Consider the following 24,486-nt stretch of genomic DNA (forward strand, 5'->3'; position numbering starts at 1 on the left):
GGAGTTGGCCGGCGGCAAAACAAGAAACGCAGTAAGTTTCTATATATTTTATAATAATTTTTCTATTTTAGATATACTTGGACAGGAAGAGCCAGTACATAAAGCACGAAGTCAAAAAAAGAGCACTAAAACCGAAACATCCTCAACACCTCGGACAACTGAAAACGTACATATGTATGTAGATTGAATTAAGTTAAATTAATTAGTTATATCTAATGAAATAATGTAATAAAATAAAATGAAATTTATATGAAAATTTACTGAATAAATTTTACTGATGAAAAAAAAGACATTAAAAAGCGATGAAAATGCGATGAAAAAACGATGAAAATGCGATGAAAATACGATGTATGAAATCACTAATTCGTATGAAAATTAGTTAGGATTTTATTTTTAACTTGATAGGTTTTTTTGCTTAATATCAGGAGTATTTGTTTGAGCATGAATCATTTATTGGTATTAAGCTCAAAAAATGTTACTACTAATACAATTTAAAACAGAATATTTTTGTTGATTTCCAAATAAAACGGTTGTATTTATTGGTACAAGCAAAAATTAATTTACTTGATTACTGGAGCAATAAGCCAAAACATACTGTAACGATTCAGAGTTTAATAACAGAGAAGAATATTTGTTTTCAAGAAATTGTCTTTCTATTTCTCTTAATGAATTCGACGAATTTGATTTTAATGTAAAGTTATTCTATAAAGTATTCCGTTGTAACACACATTATTATACCCGTAATTCGTAGAATAAAAGAGTATATTGTATTCGTTGGAAGGTATGTAACAGGTAGAAGGAAGCGTTTGCAGCTCTATAAAGTATATTTATATTTTTGATTAGAATGAATAGCCGAGCCCATTAAGCCATGACTGTCCGTCCGTCCGTATGAACGTCGAGATCTCGGAAACTATAAAAGACGAAGATTTGAACCTTAGCATAAAGATTAGTGAGACAGACGAACGGGACAAGATCATCGCAGATTATAATACTATATTATTGAAGAGGATAGAAGCTTACCAACAACGAACACATACGCCAAAAAGGTTAATTCAATTGGACTGAAGCAGTAATAAATAAACTATTTCAGGATGGTTAAAAGCTGACCAGAGAAGAGCCTCTAGAAAAAGATGATGTAGAATCCGTGTTTTCTATATTTTTTTGATTCGGTTTGTCGAGGTTAATAGAGGCGGAAGATTGGTAGAGGCTGTTGATTGGTTCATTTAAAAATCGTTGCATTATTAGGCGTTGGTAGTTTACAAACACGAAATTTTTTCAGATTAAGTTTCAATTAAGTTGACATCTAATTGTCCATAGCTGGTATTCTTAATGTGACTCTGATAAACGAAAATACTTAAACTCGATAGTCAAGTTCTTAAAAAATAACAGAAGGTCGGATTATTATTATTTATATTTTTTGGCGATTCTGGTTTAGTTAACACTTTTATAAAATATATAAAAATGATTATTTATGGTCCTTGGTTTATTCGTCTTGAGCTAGATATTAAGTGCTGCCGTTTGTAAGTTTTTTTCCGAATTCCTGCTTGGTTGTTGTCATTTAGATAGTTCGATGTAGGTGCTATAGGTTTTTTTCCAAGTTCAACCACGTTTCTATCTAGTGTAGCAACCTCAGCGGTGGCTGGTAGCATGGGTCCAGAAAGTTTTTGACACGTCGTTTTATTTTCTATTTTTTATAAATAAATAATATTGAAATATTACATTTAATATTAGTGATAAATTTATATATTTTTACCTATATTTTCTAAAGATTCTTTATGAGTTTTTTCGGGCACAGAAATTTTAAAACTGGCTGTTAAAACATCCATGTTTTTTTTTTGGCTTCTTTTGGTAGTGTAGGTATTAATTTGAGAGCATTTGTTGGGACCTTTAGTCTCTTCTTGCCGTTTTTCCAAGTCAATGTTATTCAAATTATCGATGTGGTCACACCTAAAATTATAGTAAGTTACTAATAATTTCAAAAATGTCGACAAAAATAATTTTTAAATAACCCATATCGTTTTTATGTATTTTAGGAACTTAAGTTTAAATAGAGGTCCACTTAAGGTGTCAAAACATTTGCGCCACGTTAACTGATTCACGTTTTCTCCATCTAAACTTCTTTCAAAGTTTCATAGTACACTGTAAATAAATTTTTTTCAAAATTATGGAAGCCTGAAAATGAATTTGTATACCCCTTTATACAATTTTGGTCTGACGTTTCAAACGCATTAAAGAAGAAAGACAATGTGAACATTATTCCTTATATAGTTATGACCGTCAGTTAAACAGCTATCGATTTCAAATTTGTTGTGTATTGTTTTTATTCTTTCCTAATATATATACTGACAGTGGATGCTGATCAATAACAACATTTTTCTCCTATATATATATAAACATTATTTTCAATTTGACTGCAAGGGAAGCTTAATTACCGGCGCCCAGATGTACTGGGCATAAACGCAAAAGTGGTGGTTCTCATCTGTATGTCGACTACTAGAGTGTAGAGCCGTAGGCTGGTTTATTTCCAACAGGTTTGCTAGCAAAAGTACCCTTCAGGTGCCGGAATCATCCTTCTACTAAATTGGGCAACAAAGCAACTACTTTAATTTATAAAGGGTATGGGTGCCAGGAAGTGGCGTACGTGGATGATGTTGCCACAAGCCTTGACCGGGTTATAGACTCACATGGCGCGGCATCGTAGACTTGGCAAAAGCCTGCAGAAGAAAACTCAAACGTTGCGTTGTATGCATTGATGGCATGGCTTGTAAGTACCCTTTTTTTTTACATTACCTGTGAAAACTTCAAAGTGAAAAGGTGAATTGACACTTTAATTAAACCCTTGGAATCATCAAAAAAAGGAGTATGAGGCAGTGCAATGTAAAAATTGATCCATGTCTGAGGATGCGAAAAAGTGTAGAAAAAGTGAAGAAAAATTAAACTGGGAGACGGGTCTCATATCAAAAGAGATGGTCCAAAGAAGGATGGTAGGGACAAATGAAAGGAAACCATTTTGCAACAATTGATGGGACAAAGTCGAAATCGAAAAAGAAGGTATGGACATACCGAAAAACGGATTTCCGAAGTTCTTTGAGGATTGGAAGAAACGCTGACGTAGGTGCTTTATATCTACCTTAAAGGGGACAAAATAAATCAATATATAAATACTTTCCCTAAAAAACCAAAATTCGCAATTTTTTGCTTAACCCTTTAACGCTTGCAGAGAGTATAATTTTGGTTAGAAGATTGTAACGCATTGGTGAATACATTTTAATACCCTTGCAGCCAAACCGAAAATTAATGTTTTTGTTTTTATCCACACTTTTGTGACCTCCCAACTTTAAAAGAACTTAAATAGGAGAAATTAAGTAAGTAAGAAGACGATAATGAAATCCACAACATTTCTTAATTTTTCTAGGACACTTTTTAAAAAAATTTAGTAACGGGTATTATTTTGTTGTTGAGAGACAGTTTTTTCGATTGATTAGGCGAAATCAGTTAACGGGAAAGTTAAACTTTTCCGATTTTTAGTCTTTGCGAGCGCAGGCGTGCAAGCGACTCAGCTTTTTGACTCCTAAGTTTTGAGGTCAATTTTAAACACATATCTAAAGAACGTGCACATAAAATAAATCAAAAAAGATAGATTATTTAAAAATGGAAAAATATTATTGAGTTGTGTTAACCACTGTTTGGATAAATCTTATCTTATTATACCAACCAATTGCCTTGTATCACATTTTCGAGGACGATATCGGATGAACTGCTGGATTGGCTTGGTTGTGGTTCTTCTATTTGATGAAGATTCCTTGTAAAAATTGAATAAATTATAAATCTTGTATAAGAAATCAAAAATTGTATCTTCAGAAATCGGTTTTGCAAAGTGTATGGTTCTCAAACCATTTTCCATAGATTTGTTGAGTTTTAAAGTATATTAAAATGTTTAAATTCTTAATTATAATCAATAGCCGAGTCCATTTAACATTAAACTTAAGTGAACATTTGTGAGACGCCTGTTTGTTTTCAAACTATCAGAATTAGAAGTATCCAAATAAAAACAACAAAATAAAAATTTACAAGACAATTCGTTTTAAAAGATGATATAAATACTGTAACGAACTGATTTTTGATCTGCTCGCTACGAGTATCGTGCGGCTAGCTCAGAAGATGTGTGTTGTTCGTCCCACCAAATTTATTTAAACGTGACTGCCCGATTGTCTAGTGAGAACGCACAGGATGTTAGGATATTTGCACAAGGATCTTTATTCGCCGACTTGCCCCTCGGCCTGGGACTAATGGTTCTCTCAACGCCTTCCCTGAAGAATTGTGGCTGCTCCACCGTCGCTCTCCGCTGCCTCGCTGCTCGCTGCTCCGGAACGCCTCCGTTGTCTTTGGCCTCGGGGCTTTGAGGGTCTAGGGATGCGTTACCGTTCCCAGACTAGGGTGAACAGGCACTGGGCTCTCAAAGCATACGCCTTTCGTAGCCTTAGCCTCCTGTCCCTGGATCTGTCCTGGCCGGTCACACCGGACGCCTACACAGTTTCTACCTGACGGTTCAAGCATACGCCGGAAGGCGTACGCTTCCGCCCTCGCCTCTTAGCCGTGGATTGGATACGTCGGAGTATGGCTTGGTTACTGCTGGGCCTGCGATGACTGCTCGTCGTTTCTCGTGTCCTCGATGTTCTTGCTCTGCTCACGGCGCGAATCCTGGCGCCGTTGTCTGCGTGCTCTTGTGAGAGTAGGTGCAGCGGGTCGGCTCTCGGGATTTGGTCAGCTGCCTTTCTAGGACTCTGGCGGTGAACTACTGTGCTCTCGACGCATATGCCTCTCAAGACAGAGAGTCGCACCAGGGCCTGCACAATTCTCCCCTGCCGGTTCAGGCGTACGGAATTAGACAAGGCTATTGTTTTCGCACGGCAGCTGGTTCTGGACAACTTCTCTCCGAACCCACGGTTCTTTGTCAAAGGACTCTTTTTTTATTCAATTCTGTCGGACTCGCGACAAGAATTAGAACAAAGCGCCTGGACTTAGCCGCGTGATGCCTTAAGGACCTCAGCTACCTGTTTCTCAGCTCGGAGACTTCAACTCTAAGTCCCGAACGTCTTGACGTAGCGATCTTGCTCCTTGTTGACTCGGCGAGGCTCTGCTTCCTCCTGATGTTAACTTGACTTGTGTTGTTCACTGATTTGCTGCTTGTCTACTGATCTTGCTGGATTGACTCCTTGTGATCAACTGATCCCGCTTCCTGCGCTCGGCCTGCTTATATAGGCCGGCGTATGCCGTTTATTCTCGACTTCTCCTTTTTGTCTTTACGCACGGCACTATTCTAGGGTACAAAGTCCGCCGCCTTCTACCGTTACTCCTTCTCTCCCAACTCTCTCTCTCTCCTCGTTCTCACCAAACTCTCTGCAGCCGTATTCTCCAAACTCTCTTTTTTTTTTTAAATAAATGCATACACTCCGAGATGTGGTCATTTCTTATGTTTCCATATATACGATATTAATTCTATAACAAGAACAAGAATAACAATGGTAAGAAAATGTTTAATTTTTGTTACAATTAAACATTTTCTTACCATTTCTGAATCTATTTATTACAAATAACGTTAACTCCAAGAGGTTGTAGATCTTCGCCTTATAAGTCCATGTTGATATGGAGATTGATCTACAAAGATGTTTCCAGTGGGGTTTAGTAAGTAACCACCGGGAGCCTTTTTTGGTCTTAGTTCCCTAAAGACTTTTATGATTTGGTTCCGTCATAGCGAGGTTGGGAATAAATCCGATTTCCTGATTGGATTTATGGTATTGTACTGGTTTGCGAGAATTTTACTTTCTGCCTGTTTCTGAAGAGCAAGGTCGAGAAGGCGGGTGTATTTCTTAAGGCGTTGCATTGAAGATGGCGATCTGCTGGTCTGACAAGCACGAGTACGTCTTCTAGGGCTTCATTAATGCGTCCGATATCCGATTCCATATAAAGTTAAGGGGTGAGTTCTATAAAACAAATCACATACTTTTTGTATTTAAGCCAGTTCGATTATTTTATGGCTTTGAATAAGTGTTCTTAGCACAGGAAAGTGGTCTGAAGATAGGTCATAAAGCGCTTTGGCAGTTATTAGATTGCGTGATATGTTTTTTGTCACCGCAAAATCAATTAGATTTAGGAGCTTTCGGGTGCCTGCTGGCCAGTATTTCCAGGACTTCCAGGGGAAACAAACTCCAATTTGTTTCTTAAATTTATAATTGCAATGTACAATTGCCTTCCTTGGGGTGTCACAAGACGTAATCCCCAGCGCTTATGTTTGGCATTGTAGTCTCCTGCGGCTATGAAACGATCCCCAAGTGAGCTGTAGAAATCCATGGATCGTCCTTCCGAAATTGTTTTGCGAGTCGGGCAGTAAACGGCAGAAATTGAAAGGTTTCCGTTTCTTGATTGCATTTTTATAGATGTGGCCTGCAAGTAATTTGTTGCAAACCTTTGGTGAAAGTGGTGTTTGCTGCGTTCTCTGATTAAGACTTCGGTTCCGGCGTGGGCTTAAGGAATTGTGTTAATTCAAGCTTATGCGCCGTGAGACACCATTGCAAAGGCATTCCATATTGATATTTGAGACTATGCATCGTACTGGTTTTTAAACAAGTGTTTTCATAGTCGTTTTCATGAATGACAATAGTTCCACCATGCTTTGTTGCAGGGTAAACATCGTAGTTTCCATTTTGTTATTTGGCTGTCCTGTGGCGTGGTGAGAGCTTCCTTGGTTAGAGGATTTTCCATCCCAGATCGTAGAGCATCAGCATAGGAGATGCCGTTGGAGGTATTCGGTGCTGATAACGTCAGGTTCGATTCTCTTTATTACTACTTGCAGGCCCTTCTGCTTTTCAGTTGTAAGGTGTAATAATTTTTCTTTGCCTCGTCCAGGTATTTGCACACGGCTCGGGAGTGTACTTTTTATTTTGCTTGCACCTTTGTTTCATGAATATTAAAAAAAAGTGGGAAGTGAGTAGTTCTCTTAGAAAAGGAAAGGACGGCAAAACACAGGGTTTTAGCGCAGTATCTTGGAACTCCTTCGGGACCGGTGAACAGACTAGCTTAACTTTTTGGAGATCCAACAGATGGGAGCTTTCGGATAAAAATTAAGTTTAACTTGGACATGACATATGAAAAAGACTGATTTGGCCGGGAGCAAATCCATTTTTTTAAACACTTTATTTGTATTTATTTGTCATTCTAGGCTGGCTTAAGAGACTAACAATAAGTATTGAATTCTTAACTTTAATTCAATGGACCAAGGTTGGGCAGGAAGGACGGTGGATTCCCTGCAATCGGGAATGGCTGCCGAGCCGATTGAGCTGTCTGGCTAGTTTGTTTGGATATTGCCAGTCTGGCTTCATATTTAACTTTTCTGCTATAAAATTGTTTTTCACGGTTCTTATATTCTGGTCTCTAAGGATGTTGGCATTGCGTACAGGCACCCCCTATTACTGTTCCCAGGATCCAGAATGTCTTTAAACAGGTAACACCAAGTTATACTTTTTATTCAAGTCCAAGGGGTGAGCGGGAGTTGCTAAGCCGGTTTAAAAGGATACCAATATAGGTGACTTGTGGAATTGGTGTATTGTAAAGGGTCTAAAGGCGGACAAGAATCTTGGCTAAGTGTAAACGTGATATGCTAACATATTTTCATTGCTCGTTGACTTGTGTGCGAAAGTCAGCTATATATTTTTCCTATATGTGCTTTTTCTGTGATTAGAGATTTTGAGCAGCAGACAAGTGCAGAAGATTTTTAAATTGTGCATGCTTGAAGAATATTTGGAGAGAAGGATCTTCGCTACATGGCGTTCGGGACTGTGAATCGGTTCGTTGGCGTAAGTGGTTTGAAGACATTTTCTTCGTCGCTGTGCGCCATGTTTTATATGTTTTGTTTTTGTCCGGTCAATGATTTCGCAATTGGACACAGACGAATTTAAACCAGTTTCTGTAAAACCCAGTCACTTGTATCAAACCAAATTTGGTATTTGATATTTATTTAACGTGTTGAGCTTACCTAATAAGAAGCAAATATTTTGGTGGTGTTAAACAAAGGCCGGAGCAAGTTTATTGAGTGTGTGGGGGCGACATTTTCAACTACTTGATCTCGATTTCAATAAACCAATTAGCCGCTATATGGTTGGGCCAAATGGATGGATCAATGGCTCTATCGAAAAAATTAATCAGAGTAGCCGCCGCAGTCAAGCGTAAGATAAATGTGATACATTAGGCTTTCGAGATGCAATGGCCGAAATGGCCCTATTATAAACCTCGCCAATTATAAACCTATCATAATCACCAAGAATCTATTGGAGACCACAAGAGTCATCACTAAACAAGCAAAACGCATAACAAGCAAAGGCGACATGGGGTATACAAAGGACACAGCTCGGAGATGCCACAAATCGCCAAGACTATTTTGCTAGGTATGCGGACAGGATAAAATACGCACGACTCACTGGTGTCACCAATTCAATTTTTTTTTATTTTTATTGTTGAACACGCCACACAAGGATGGACCTTGTTTTTGTGTATTGTCAAATTATTTCTAAATATCCCAAAAGAAGCGGGTAAGGGGTGCTCCATTCTTGGGCAAATCAGGTGTGGTCATAGAAGGTCATAAGTTAATCAAGATATGTGGTTATAGAAGACGACCGTGTTTGTGTGAGCACACGTTCCCGGTATCGACTTGAGGATTTACAAATCGTCTCCGTTACTGTCGGCACTTCCGTGTCCTGGAACATAACTCGGTTTTCTACATAATGGTGCCACTTCACCCCCAATACTGCGGGAAACTATAGCGGCCAATGGGAGCAATGCGCGAACTCAGGGGACAGAGCAATAAAGTTCATTAGTCAACGTGTTCTTTCACAACACAGCAGTGCCCGACGGTATAAACACCGGATCCAGGAGGAGTTTTATATGCAGGGCACTAGCTAACAGAATACCCAGACACGGAGAAGTACCACCCACGAAATCCCGATGTAATCCATAAGAAATGGTGAACGAACAAAAGAAAAAACTGTGTATAGACTATAGGCAGCTAAATTAGCACTCAGAACGAGATCATACTCACAATCTACTAAGGGAAGAAACACACTAGATCACAAAAGTGGCTATTGGCAGATACCAATGGAAGAAAGCAGTAAGCAGTACACAGCATTCTCGATCCCGTGCCGCGGACTGTTTCAGTAAAATGTAATGCCATTCGGCCTACACTTAGCACCAGCTACCTTTATAAGAGCTTTGAACTCGGTAATTGGTCCGCAGATGGAACCATTCACTTGCATACCTGGACGACTTAGTTGTCATCGGAAGAACCAAACATAAGCACCTGGAGAAAATAAAAAAGTGATGCAGAGGCATCGCAAGAAAAATCTCCGAATCAACACTGAAGAATGCCACATCTTTAAGAAGGAGCTAAATTATCTAGGTATACACACAGAACCGGAGAAAGTAACCGCGATCCAAGCTCACAAACAACAAATATATACGCTTCGTCCCAGGCTTTACGGAACTAGCAAATCCGCTTTACCACTTGATCAAAAAGCGACGAAGAACGAGAAAAGGCGACTCAAGCCTTGGAGCTTGCGCTAACAGAGCGGTACTGACATAAAAAGACGAGGACGGCGAACACGTGATCGTATTACTACTCCACTGGGGTATACAAAATATGAGGATGTTCTTGGAAGGATACCACTGTGTGGTTATAACCGACCACCAGCTAGTAAGGCGGCTTGACTCAATAGAGAGCCCATTAGGACGCATTGCCAGATGGGCATTGGCAATGCAGCCATACTCGTTCGGGGTCCGCTACCGCAAGGGGAAGCTAAATGTCGTGACAGATGCGTTATCCAGAATGATCGAAACGACTGGATAAAGCAAAAACTTTTATCGATAGAGAAGGACCTGAAACGTAGCCAGACTACTTGCATATGATAAGATTACATCTTTTGTCACAGAGTTTCCTGAATTTATGGGCCAAAATTTGTAGTAAGTGAGGAAAAATATTTAGATGACAGTACTCATTTTTAGGCAAACTCAACTTAAACGCACCTGATTTCCATTTCTGGCCTTCCATGTTAAACCTATGTAACAATTGTATCTAGTATCTAGAGATAAACAATTTAAATCCAGTAATAAACAGTCCTAACCCGAAGAAGATACAAAAGAATTTTCATATTTCGACTTGGATATGATTATAGAATAAGGCTGTGTTGAATAATTAAAATAATAAGTAGTTTGAAAAAATTTGGCAATTAAATAGACGATTGCCTTATCTGTGGTTTCCGTCATGTGTTCAAACCACAGCGAGGAAGGATAAAAATCAGATTTACGCTTGGTGCTTGACCGAGTACTTAAATATATATAAAAAAATATTAAAAACCGTATCTTTATAATTCTTATAAGACATGACCTTTACATTTCTTATTTTATTTACATTTTGAAGGGTTGCAAAAATGCAAATAAGAAAAATATTTTTTTTAATTATCCCTATACTGTCTTACGCGCGCTAGTCGATCCAGGTTCAGAGGGCACGCTTATAACCGAACACATAGTACAAGCGCTTAATCTCAAACGCCACTCAATCACCGCCGAAATATCTGGAGTCGGAGAATCTTCCACTAACCAATGCAGATACACCACTCATCTTTCATTAAGCGCGTGTAACAATTCGACGTTTAACACAGAAATAAACCCAATATGTGTTGAACTCATTAACTACCCATTTGGAAAAGCAATCCGAAAGTCTACATAATTGCAGGCACCTTGAAGGGCTGTATTTCGCATATCCAACGTTCTTCGAATCAAATTAGATTATGCTGCCGGAACTGCGCAAAGGTAACGAGGACCAACCGATTGCGCAGCGAACAAAGCTTGGCTGGATTGTTTTCGGTCAAGTTAACTCAGCTACCACACATTTAACTACCATCAGGTGTCATTACACAAACTTGGAAAGGCTGGTACAAAAATTCTTCGACATCAATGAACTTAATTCTACGCGATCCCTAACACCAGAAGAAGAATGGTGCGAAAACCACTTCCAAAAAACGCACATACGACAGGAAAATGGCAAGTACATGGTGCGTTTACCATTTAAACGTTTGTTTGACCCCTCACAGGTTCTAGGTAGGTCACGACATTGCATTAAACCGATTCCAAAAGCTTGAAAGAAAGTTCCAAAGACAACCAGATCTTTATCACCGTTATGCCAAGGTCATTAATGAATATTTTGATTTAGGTCAAGCCAGAAAAACTACAACGACAGAGGAGCAACAGACATCCAGCAGCAAAACCTATGGAACCATCTGCTCGTCCTGTACCCTCCCACACCACGCAGTGATAAAGGAAGAAAGCATCACAACAAAGCTGAGGATAGTATATGACGCATCGTGCAAAACCTGCAATGGAAGGTCCTTAAATGATTTCTTATGTACCGGACCTGCCCTTCAGAATGATCTGGCAGGAGTTCTTATCAACTGGCGTCTTCACAGATTCGTATTTGCAGCAGACATTCAAAGGATGTACAGATGTAATGACATGCATCAAGAAGATGCCCAATTTCAACGAATTTTCTGGCGAGATGAACATGACCAACTGGATGAATATTTCTTAAACACAGTCACATTTGGAACTGCGTCAGCTCCTTATACGGCAATACGCGTTATTTTGCAGTTAGCTCAAGATGACAGTAGAACGTATCCTCTTCGAAATGAGATTTATGTAGACGATGTGCAAAGAGGGCATTCCACGACAGTCGGGGCTCGAGACATTCGAGGCCAATTAATTGCGTGTCTGCTTTCAGCCGGAATGGAATTCAGAAAAAACTCATTCTCCTTTAGAATGGGATGAACCGCTATCATATCCGCTTCGGGATCATTGGCATGAGTTCGTTACTAACTTACCACACATCGAGCACATCAAAGTACAGCGATGGTTCGGATTCGATCTCATCGATAGTTTGAACTTACAGCTGCACGTATTTTGCAATGGATCCTCAATGGCACACGCAACGTCTGCCTATCTGAGGACTGAAGATCCAAGTGGTACAGTCCGCACCCAGCTGGTTGCTGCGCGCAGCAGAGTCACACCCACCAAGCCAATCACGATCCCTCGTCACACTTGCGAAATGGAAACATAAATTAGCTGTCAGACGCCTCTATCGTCCTATATTGGATAAACGGAGGCACAGCCCAGAGCACCTGCACAGTGGCGACATGTTCCTACAAGCGACAACCCAGCTGACTGCGCAACGCGTGGTCTCACACCGCAAAAGATAGCAATTCATCCGTTATGGTGGACAGGACCTGCATGGCTTCAAAAGGCGGAACTACATTGTCCAACCGGTACCATGGCAATCTAAAGGGTCGATTATCTAGTTGCGAATAAAAAACCTCTACTATCGTATTGCATTGTCAGCAGGAGCCTGAAGGTCAACAGCCATTTTTAAGCCATACTCATCATACAACAAATCGTTATCAGTAATAGCATATGCGTTACGATTTATTACCAATATGCGAAAGCGAAGAAGCGATCGACAAACTGTTCCACTCACGGTAGCAGAATTACAAGCAGCCTTAGGACATATAATACGAATAATCCAATTGGAAAAATACACATCCGAAATAAACGTGCTGAAAAACCAGAAATCACTACCGACCGCTAGCAAGCTAAGCCAAATATCCCCTTTTTTGGATGAAAACCAGATACTACGCGTTCGGGGTCGTCTGCGAAACGCATGGCATCTTGCAATGGAGCAAAGAAACCCCATGATAGTGCCCCAAAACCATCCGTTCACGGAATCTCTTGTGCAAAATGCTCATCGGATCGCTTTACATGGTGGCACCGAGCTCACCCTGGCTACGATCAGACATCAATTTTGGATTGTGAACGGAAAATAATTTGTCAAACGTATTCTTCGCAAATGCATAATCTGCTTTAGACCTCGCCAAAGCCATGATCACAAATGATTGCAGACGTCGGGGATACTACCAGCACATGTATAGCGATTTTCTACAAGAACTTTCTAAAGAAGTAGTCCCCTTGCTAGCGCTTCGTCAGATTCAGTGGCATTTCAACCCACCACATAGCCCAAACTTTGGAGGCTTATGGGAAGCCAATGTGAAAGCAGTAAAAACTCATTTATATAGAGCCTTCTCAGGACAGAACATGACCTACGAGCAACTCGCAACTGTTTTAACACAGATAGAAGCCTGCCTAAATTCTCGACCGCTTTGTCCACTGAACCAGATGATGCGCCGCTTACTATACACTTCCTCCAAGGACAATTTTGGATGCGTTGGAGTAATGATTGGCTGTCGCACCTACAAGATCGTCCCAAATGGAAAAAGAAGCAGGACAATTTACAAGTAAACGACATTGTAATTGTAAAAGATGATCGATTACCACCCAGCGAATGAAGACTTTATTTAATTATTGAACTTAGTTATTGTTCATACTTAATTAGAGCAGACAACTTAGTAAGAGTCGCAACCATCAAGACAGCATCCGGCGTTTACAAGCGTTCAGTGTCTAAAATATGTCCTCTCCCATTACCTAGATGCGAACAGGCTGCATTATAAGAACTAGATAGCACGTTTGGTCGCACGCATTTGTCACATAATAAACACTTAGTTTTTCACAGATTACCCTACTAGCATGTCCTTTGATTATAGTACTGGTCCCAGCAGATCAGCTGTGCACGACGAATTTAAAAGCTACACCAAAACCGCTTTTCCATATACACACTTGGCTGTCACCGAAGAAAAAAAAGTCATAATCTGGAGAGGAAGAAGGAAAGTCGTGGGCTGGTCGCGAATATATATACGTTTTGAAACATTTTTACTATTACTAATTAAAATACAGAATAATATTGAAGTCCACTGAACTAACCCCGTCTAATAATTGAACTAAAGTCCCCAGAGCACTATTTGCTCCTCTATGAAACCTTAAGTTTAACAACAGAACACTTTATTGAATCTAAAGAACAGTAATGATACTCTGGTAATATTTTTTATACCCGTTACTCGTAGAGTAAAAGGTTATATTGTATTCGTGCAAAAGTATGTAACAGGTAGAAGGAAGCGATTCCGACCCTATAAAGTATATATATTCTTGTTCAGGATCACTAGCCGAGTCGATCTAGCCATGTCCGTCTGTCCGTCTGTCTGTCTATCCGTATGAACGCTGAGATCTCGGAAACTATAAAAGCTAGAAGATTGGCATTTTGCATGTAGATTTTAGGAGTTCTTACGCAGCGCAAGTTTGTTTCAAAATGGTGCCACGCCCCCTCTGACGCCCACAAGCCACAAGCTGTGGCCACAGTTTTGATGCTATTATGAAAATTTTAATTGATATGTATTTTTTCGTCAATACCTATCGTTTGGCCTAATAAAAGTTTGCCACGCCCACTCTAACGCCCAAAAACCAATGTCTTGGGGTAGATGGCGCAATACAATAGCGCCATCTAACGGATGACTTTGGAACAGCTGGCCAAGGTGCTCAACAGAGTCAACGTTAATTCTCGATAAGGATTTCTATTTAAGGAAATTTCGCTTTTAAGATGACTGTGAATAATAAGAGACATTCGATTATGAGAATTTTAAGTAGTATATGAGTGTAATAATACATTGTGGCTTGTGGGCGTCAGAGGGGGCGTGGCACCATTTTCAAACAAACTTGCGCTGCGTAAGAACTCCTAAAATCTACATGCAAAATGCCAATCTTCTAGCTTTTATAGTTTCCGAGATTTCAGCGTTCATACGGACAGACAGACAAACGGACAGACAGACGGACAGAAAGACGGACAGACAGACGGACAGACAGACGGACAGACAGACGGACAGACAGACGGACAGACAGACGGACAGACAGACGGACAGACAGACGGACATGGCTAGATCGACTCGGCTAGTGATCCTGAAAAGAATATATATACTTTATAGGGTCGGAAACGCTTCCTTCTAGCTGTTACATACTTTTGCACGAATACAATATACCCTTTTACTCTACGAGTAACGGGCCTTAACATTCCTATAATCGATAATGATGATTCTAACTAAGGACTTGCCAGATAAATATTTATGTAAAAAAGAAAAAAATACGAAATGCCTTACCATTCAGATCCATTTATTTTTGATGTAATTATCTCGTATAACTTTTCGGGACATGATTCCAGCACTTGTGTATAAATAATGTTAAGCAATTCTGCTGAGATCTTAAAAATTTCTTCATAATGATCGATCATAGTCCTATAAAAAATAAAGAAATGTAAACAAGATTTACGAATATATAATTACATATAAAACAATAAAATCGAATTTTTTTTAATTTTTACTTACATTAATAGTAAATAAAAAGTATAAAATATTGATCACAATCCTGTATATACCCTCGAGAAGCAATGCTTATAGTGTTTTTTTTGCTTTTGCACCATATTTAGCAAAAGTTAACAACTTTCCTCGCTTTAAAAAATTCCTTTTTATTTTTATTTAGTTTTGAGCTTTGCAAGGAATTAGCAGAACATGTTATAATTTTTGTCAGAACCTTGTAAGCCAGTGAGATAGACATTTTGGACTCTATAAATTATATATCTTCTTGATCAGCATCACAAGGCGAGGCGGTATAGCCATGTCATTTCTAATATCTTCTGCAATAATGATGATATTTTTGTACGGATAATTTTTTTTGGTATAGATTCTAACGACAAATCAAAATTAATATACAAACAATTTTTGCTAAAATTTTTTTTTATTTATTTTTTTTTGTTTTTAATATTTAACTGCTCTAATCGGTATCTGATGAGGAATCTTTAGATAAGTGTTCCTCTACATCTTTATTTAAAATAAGACTGATAACACATTGTCTACTATTTCATTGCCTTTGGAAGGGGAAACTGAGCATATTGATAGCATGGTAATAAATGGATCCGATAAAATAAAAAGTGTATTGGCCATGTCTTCCATTGTGTTTTTTCGCAAATTTTTTCGAGTTTGATGTAAACGATATTTTCGCAAATCTTTATTTCTGGCCTCGAGAGCCTTTTCTGACATTATTATTTCTGCACCATGCATTAAAATTTTATGGACAGATGTAGGCATGTAAAACCAAGTCCACATTTACTATTATTGTGGTTTGCAATGCATAATGTTGAAAGGCTTCTCTATCAATTTCATATCCACGTGCTAAGGTGGGTAAGATTACGCTGAATCCATAAATTAATACAGAGCTTACTCCGGTAATTTTGGCAGCCTTTTTTGGTTCTTGGAAAAATCTTCTGGCTTTGTTGCCGTTATTAGTATTACCAGAACCTGGCTTGGGAACATCAACCAATATGCCATTTCCTTTCCCAAATTATCTTGTATTTCCTTTTTTCTAACAGCTGCTTTTTCGCACTGCGAATTTGCCATTTTTTAAGAATAATTCTATAGCTAATATGTAGAATGCAATGAAGGAAACGAATCCAGGCTTGATATGCCATACTCATCAATAACGTGTGGATGAAGGTTTTATATTTTTCCAGAGTATTGTTGATCCAAGAACTATTTGTAGTGGTACCAAGCACACCGAAAACATATGTTGATCGATCATACAAGCATTTGTGTCGTTAAAGTTTTGACGATATGTTGCATGGCCACTACTCCCACAACAGCCCCATTTGTATATTGCAGTTATCGTAGGAATATTGCTATTCTCTGCAGCTGGAAAATCTTTGGAATGTCCGGTATATAATCTGGCAACTGTGTGATCAATCAAGCTTTGTAAGGGTACTTAGAATGAATGATCAATGACGTTGAGACCACTAGGATGGCACTTTTTTTCCAGACAGTAGAACATCGTACATCGGAAATATATTTGCATTCCGCTTTTTGGTACCACTCTGCAGGTCTATATATGCCTTCTTTGTGTAACTACCATCAATATATAAAGCTAAGGCTTCCTCTGCTGTGTACTTAATCGGTTGGTTATCAGCTGATTGAGTAGCTAATATCATTTTTTTGGGCAAACTTTCATCAGAGTTTAATAACGTAATCATCTTAGCTGCACTTCGCTTGCCAGAATTATACAAACTAGTATTAGCCGCAGATACGAGCTCTTCACACGAAATTGCTTTAACGATGTCCGAAACTTTATTTTTTTTTGTTTTCTCCTGGCTGTCTCCTGGCTTGCCATTTGGATGCCACTTTTTTTGGTAACATTTTTTATTTTCTCAATTATTTTCGCGCAGTCACTATCATTATATATATTTCTGTCTTTAATATTGTTGTAGACGTACAGACGCACAGCAAAAAATTTGTTGAAAGCATCATTTTCCATGAGCCATACTGAAAATAGCACGCGTTCGGACACTGACAATGAGGCTAAACGAATATATTTAAAGGTAATATGCGGAAATATGCGGCTCATGTTGAACATTTTCACAGTGCAAAACATTGACTAATTTTTATAAAAAAATTGATATCGAACCCAGTTGAACCTCAAGTTCTGATCTACGTAGGTTTAGTTTGTTAGTAAACATTATATCTCTTACGTGCACTACACCTCATACAATTTTGGGACGTACACAATCACAGGTCACAAACACTTATTTTGTAGTTAATTACATACCTTTTTCCATATTTAATAGCAAAAAGATGAATTGCAATGAATAAAATCAAATTATTTGCAAATTTTAGCAAGTGGTTAAAATTGGCGGGAGAGAGGTAGGCGTCAGCTGATGAAACACATATGTTGTGTTTGAAGCTTTACAGCTGTGCGAATATTGAGCGGAAAGCGAAATAATAGGTTTTTTTTTGCCTATTGCTAAATGAGTCGGCTTGCCGACTTTATCTTCCATACTCGTTTTAATTTATTGTTAACATAGAAATGGCCATTCGAAAATTATATACAAGATTTGGTAAAACAAGAAAGGAAGCAAACTTCGGTAAGTCGAAGTTTATATACCCTTGCAGTTATTACAAAAGGACTACATTTCGATTTATATGCCTCTATTACTAAAAACAATGAAGCTATTCGATTTTTCGCGGCATTTGGCCATCGTTTCTATAGCAGCTATATCCATAATATTTAAATACTACCAAATCCCAAAGAACAAAAAAAAAATTAATACAAAGTTATAATTTTTAAATTTTTTTTTCCGATTGTTCCTATGGGAGTTATATAATATAGTCGCTCGATCGTTCCGACTTATATACTACCGGCAATAGAAAAACAACTTTCGGGAAAGTTTCAATCAGATAGCTTTAAAACTACTAGTTTGCGTAGAAACGGACGGACGGACAGACGAACGGACGGACATAACATATAGTTAAAATATATAATTGTTTTTTTTTATTTTAATTTTTGACATTGTAACTGTTTTTATTCCTTTCCAGAGGGTCGTATAATTTTAGACAAAAGTTTTCAACGTACTAAATGATACATTTTCATTGATCAAGATCACCAGGAGAGTTGATCTAGCCATATTCGTCTGTTCGTTTCTACGCAAACTAGTATCTAAGTTTTATGGCCCTCATCTAGAGAAACTTTTCCAAAAGTCTTATATTTCTTGCTGGTAATATATAAGTCGGAACGGGCCGAATCGTACGACTATATCATATAGCTCCCATAAGATCAATTCATTGTTTTCAAGGAAATTAAAATGGAATTAAAGTAAACGCATACAATTACTGGCAAATATTTTTTAAAACATCCCACAAAGAACGGAAATACTATTCAAAACAAGAAAGGAAAGCTAACTTCGGGCGTAGCCGAAGTTGAAATACCCTTGCAGAATATTCTGCAAATTATATTCTCCAAAATTATTCATATGATGCATTCTTAATACTCATAAAAAATCCCACCTTCCTAACTTTAAAAACACCAAAGTTATGGCATTTCCAATCGTTCAGTTATATGGCAGTTACAGGATATAGTCGGCCGATCCATATGAAATTTGGTAGGTCGGATTAATTGGCCAAAAATAAAATCCATAGGAAATCCCAACTTTCTAACTTTACAAAAAAAGTTATTTCATTTCCGATCAATCAGTTATATGACAGATATAGGATATAGTCGGCCGATCCTTATGAAATTTGATATGTCGGATTGATTGGGCAAAAATAAAACCCATAGAAAATCCCAACTTTCTAACTTTACAAACACCAAAGTTATTTCATTTCCGATCAATCAGTTATATGGCAGCTATAGGATATAGTCGGCCGATCCTTATGAAATTTGATATGTCGGATTGATTGGGCAAAAATAAAACCCATAGAAAATCCCAACTTTCTAACTTTACAAACACCAAAGTTATGGCATTTCCGATCAATCAGTTATATGGCAGCTATAGGATATAGTCGGCCGATCCCGGCCGTTCCGACTTATATACTGCGTGCAAAGGAAAGAAGGGTGTGTGCAAAGTTTGAATTCGATATCTTTAAAACTGAGACTAGTTCGCGTAGAATCAGACAGACGGACAGACGGACATGGCTATATCAACTCAGGAGGTGATCCTGATCAAGAATATATATACTTTATAGGGTCGGAGATGTCTCCTTCACTGCGTTGCACACTTTTGACCAAAATTATAATACCCTCTGCAAGGGTATAAAAATAGTTTTATATTTCGAGTGGTCTTTTGAGAAATTCTGACTTAGCTGCAAAAAGAACTGCATCTAACGTAACTAAGTCCAATTAGAGGTATAAAAGCACTGTTAAATAATGATATAAGTGTGACCAACCTTACGACATTAATTGCATCACTCATATATTCCTGTTCTTTATTCCTTGGAAATGTTAAAAGTGTGCTTCGCAAAATATTTGGAGCAAAAACTGTTGCTAGGTTATTGCTATCCATTTTATTTCCAATCATAAGACAATTCCCGTCAGTATTGCATAAATCATCGCTATGGGCTGCTACTTTTGTCAAAAATATTAGAAGAGCATACAAGGTGTCTCTGTGTGGTATGGGAAGTAGTCTTATCAAATGTGATATAGCCTCAAGTTGCAAGCGTCGATTTCTTATACCTGAAAAAAGTCTGTTCACTATTAAATATACATGTAATCGAAAATAAATACGTTGTGTTTTTAAAAAGGTTAAGTAGAGTCTGTCGCAAAGCAGTGGTTCTGGAAGGTCCCGTAAATATTCTTTAAGCAGGGTGGCAACATCATGCGGGCATGTATCAACAGAAATCTTCATATGACAGTCCTTATCGAATTCATCACGCAACTAGTAATCGTGATATAAATTGAGAAATAAAATAAAAATTTTTAGTGGTTCTTGACAACTTACTTGCTTGACTCGTTTTTTGGATGTACTCACTCGAAAGAGACCAACCTTTTGTAAGCCATTCTCTTCCAAATATTCGATACAGTTCTTTACGAACATTGGTACCATTAGTTGTGATTTATCTTGATAAGTCTTATCAAACCTTAGCTCAGAGTTTGTGAAAGACTCGCCAAAACATTCAGTCGTGTCCATGCACTTAGATGGTAAACTTTCGCATGACCTCACCTAAAATCAGAAAGTTTCAAAAATTATTATTTAATATATAATTAGCAAATAGACTATCACTAGTTTTAAATCTATTCCGAACTATATACTAAACGACTTGTGTATTTAACATATTGATGCTTGAAGTGTGGTTTGTGTATAACAGACATTAATAGTAACATTAAGCGCATTAAAAAAATGTTCGATTCTCCGATTCTTTTTTATGCTGATATATATCATATACTCGTATATTCAAGATTAAATTACAATCTTAATGTCATCGTTTCCCTATGATTACATTTATCGTTTTCCGGTAGTTTTATATCAAATTCTTGTTCACATATTGCGTCATCATATATGCAACTCATCTTTCCATTATCCAGTCTATTTCAAGTAAACTATCAGATAGAAATAATCTAGAATTAGGTGACTTTAGTTTACTTAGTGAGACTTGGTTTTCTGAAAAAAAAAATCGATACACCTTACGTGTGTCAAAAATAACCTTCAAACAGATATAGTTGCGTTGATTTTAGTAGTTTACTACTTTTCGCTTTTAAGTTATCTAAGTAATAGGACATAACGAATCCTCCTTAGAAATTCTGTCCAAAGCCTGAGCCGGTTTACTTCAGGCGTCCCATAAGGGACTCACACTTGTTGTTGTGAATGCACAGTAATGCCACTTTTCATTTTTTTGTGCCTTGACTTAATCATGTATGTTGGTGACCCTGGCGTCTTTTTACACGCAAAAGTTAATTTATCTGGTCATATTTTTCGTGAATAGTATAAAGCCAGGAGAGTGCTTTGATATATTAAAAGGTGGTCAAAAAAATTCGATGAAAAGCTGTACTGCAAGATCTGGTACGGGGTTTTTCTAGTCGAACCGAATGAGCTTCTGGAGAAGGTCGACGACACCAATAAGCAGTTGGCCTTCAAGGAAAAAAAATGGTCGCAACCCCCACCATATCGATGCTGAGAGAAAGATATCGAAATCTGCTTAATACAATAACCATGGACGAGAGGTGGTTAAGTCAATGTTTTTGAACCTCAAGGATTTACACTATTAGATTCAAAGTCGTCAGTAGGGGAAGGGTGAAGATAATTAAAAATTTAACTTTAATACTGTGGGAGACTACCTTACGAGTTCCAACCACATGTCAGCGTCTCTCGGTGAATACCAAAACAGCTGATCTGCGCAGGCTTCACCGGGAATGGCACTTATCGATAGATAAAGCTTTATCCTAAGATCTCATCCCGAGTCCCCTCTCTTCTGAACAAGCCTCGACGAGTAACGCAACTTGCTAATATTACTACTTATTATAATCAAGTACCATCAGTGAATAAAAGATTACTGTGATACCGAACTCCCACAATACAATAAATGCATAGCTTCTGATGGATCAGAGCTACATGCAAGTCGCACGACATGATTCGCAAAAGCCAGTCATCAGGATGATGCAGTGGGCAGTTATCTTTTTGATAACATGAAATGTCAAACGGTTTTTTTCCTATTACTGACGATTTTCACGGGTGACAGTCCTCCTCATAGCACCACCGGGCCTTACACTACAATTATAATTCAACAAACATAGTTTTTAAAACTAGAAAGAGTCAAAATAAAATTTTTTTTCAGACTATAGATATATAATATTTTCTTCTAGATGAAAAACGCGCCCAAAACCAATTTAAACAAGTTCTATAAAATTGTCAAATATAAAGTTAAAAACTGAAGAGGGTAAGTAAAATCATCAGCAAACGCACTCGACTACGAATGACAGGACCAGTCCATAATTTTAAAAAACTATTTTAAGGAAACATGCACCTGTACAGCAAAGGAAATCATATCCAGCATAATGGAATAAGGAACCAGCGGCCTAAAACAATGGTCACTACAAAAATAGATCAAAAAGTAAATTATATTCTCCAAAATATTCATATTATGCATTCTTAACACTCATAAAAAATCCCTGCCTAACTTTAAAAACACCAAAGTTATGGCATTTCCAATCGTCCAGTTACATGGCAGCTATAGGATATAAAACCCATAGAAAATCCCAACTTCCTAACTTTACAAACACCAAAGTTATGGCATTTGCGATCAATCAGTTGTATGACAGCTATAGGATATAGTAAGGCGATCCCGGCCGTTCCGACTTATATACTGCGTGCAAAGAAAAGAAGGGTGTGTGCAAAGTTTCAATTCGATATCTTTAAATCTGAGAGACTAGTTCGCGTAGAAACAGACGGACGGACATACGGACAGACAGACGGACAGACGACATGCTTATATCAACTCAGGAGGCGATCCTGATCAAGAATATATATACTTTATAGGGTCGGAGATGTCTCCTTCACTGCGTTGCACACTTTTGGCCAAAATTAAAATCCCCTTTGCAAGGGTATAAAAATGTGTTAGAAGGCGATATACGATGCCAAAAAGGAACCTAAAGCCACTACTCAGAATCACTAGAAAAAATGAATGTCATGCTCAGCGACTTTGACAAAATCCTTACCCGAACTGTTGGGCTAAAGTCACAGGCACAGATATCATTGGCATGGAAAGAATAATATGGGCGATAGACTTATTGGACAGGTACAAAAAAAATCTTAGGATATAACTCAAGGCTGGGTTTTGTCGTCACTACTCTTACTTAATCATGAAAGAGATATTGAATGAAATCCAAAGACGAGTAAAAGAGGCAGCTTACGCAGAATACGTAGTTCAACTAGTACGGGTCACAAAAGTTATCGGCATAGATAAGCTTAACAAATGGGCTAACACGTGCGAATTAGATACAAAATTATAAAAAGAAAACAATCTGGAGTTTCAGAGATAGAAAAGGATGGACTTAGAAGGAAACTACGGTCTATACGACAACGGAACTGAGATTCGGGAATAAATACTCGACCACCTACTTAACTAAATAAGACTGGATAAGAGGTCAAATAACCAAACCAGTTGAATTATCACTCTAAACTGACGACTCGAAAATAAGCTGAGGTGTAAATCATTGGCAGCTGGGGATTAGGTCGTCGTCTTCCGGAGCCAGGGACTTACAGCCTGAGCTAATCACAGGTACCAGAAATAAGGAGGGGGGGTACAAAAAACTTTTTTACCTACCTACCATTACTAACATTTATAATCTCGACTTAGTAAATTATTGTTATTGTTTGTGTTACGTCAAATATATTATTATTTAAATGAACAAAATATACTTACATGGTCATTTAGCTTCATAACACTTCCTGGGTTACTATCACTCCCCCGAAATACTGACATTAGTGAATATTTTGATCGGTTCTCTATATCATTGTTTTGGTTTCTGCCTCTCGCTAAGCAACTTTCCAGCGAAGTTCCAAACAATACTATGCGACCATCTTGATATATAAAAAGGTTTGGATTATGTTTCAAGAATTTTGGAAGTTTACATTTTATTGTATAAACTTGAACGCCTGATTAACTTAAACTTACTCTGAGCATCTTTCCTTCCAATATCAAAAAAGCTCGTGGTCAACGATTTTTTTTTAGGGACGATTTGTCGTTTGTGTGAAGTAATCTTTAAATCTAAAATTTTAATAAATAAAAAAGAATTGTATAGCTTAGACCGTATGAATTATAATCAATTAATTAAAAATCAAAAAAAATTTATTTTTTTTTTCTGTTGAACACGCCACACTTGGAAAAAGCGGTAGTGGGTTCTCCATTCTTAAGCAAATAAAGTGTTTTGTTAATTTTTATGATTTGAATATGTTTAATTCCCTTCTTTCATTTGTGTTGTGAATAAAGAAGAGTCAGCTATGCCCGGCCACAAGAAAGATTCCAGCACCCCAAATATAGAAAAATTTCTAAACGCAACTGCATGCGTAGTTATCGATCTCTTTGTATGATATTCTGACATCACACTTTGAAAAATTATAAGAGATTTAATCTTTTTAACGGGTATTTCTAAGGAATAGCCCAATTTTTTTAAAGTTCCATGGGGCGTATATTAAAAAAAAAA

The 24,486-nt window shown here is 37.8% G+C and overlaps 1 protein-coding gene across 7 annotated transcripts in view; it reads right to left on the reverse strand.

Annotated features, from left to right (window-relative positions):
• Positions 1-550: 550 nt before the first annotated feature.
• The window catches only part of LOC108044212 (rho GTPase-activating protein 6), a 70,888-nt gene continuing 46,952 nt past the window's right edge, over positions 551-24,486 (reverse strand). Inside the window, exons 4-12 of one of the 7 annotated variants that reach the window (XM_017123127.2) lie at positions 23,958-24,050; positions 23,706-23,863; positions 20,288-20,509; positions 20,074-20,224; positions 19,737-20,022; positions 15,132-15,266; positions 3,716-3,802; positions 1,754-1,947; positions 552-1,684 (exon numbers count right to left, since the gene is read on the reverse strand). In XM_017123127.2, coding sequence (XP_016978616.2) covers positions 1,470-1,684; positions 1,754-1,947; positions 3,716-3,802; positions 15,132-15,266; positions 19,737-20,022; positions 20,074-20,224; positions 20,288-20,509; positions 23,706-23,863; positions 23,958-24,050 — 1,541 coding nt within the window. In that variant the 3' untranslated portion in view covers positions 552-1,469. Of the gene's footprint in view, positions 1,685-1,753; positions 1,948-3,715; positions 3,803-15,131; positions 15,267-19,736; positions 20,034-20,073; positions 20,225-20,287; positions 20,510-23,705; positions 23,864-23,957; positions 24,051-24,486 lie in introns of those variants that run through there. The other 6 variants (XM_017123128.2, XM_017123132.2, XM_017123129.2 and 3 more) reach the window with 6 other exon arrangements.

Source organism: Drosophila rhopaloa, unplaced genomic scaffold, assembly GCF_018152115.1.
Source record: "Drosophila rhopaloa isolate 14029-0021.01 unplaced genomic scaffold, ASM1815211v1 contig_203, whole genome shotgun sequence".
NCBI classification, from domain to species: domain Eukaryota; kingdom Metazoa; phylum Arthropoda; class Insecta; order Diptera; family Drosophilidae; genus Drosophila; species Drosophila rhopaloa.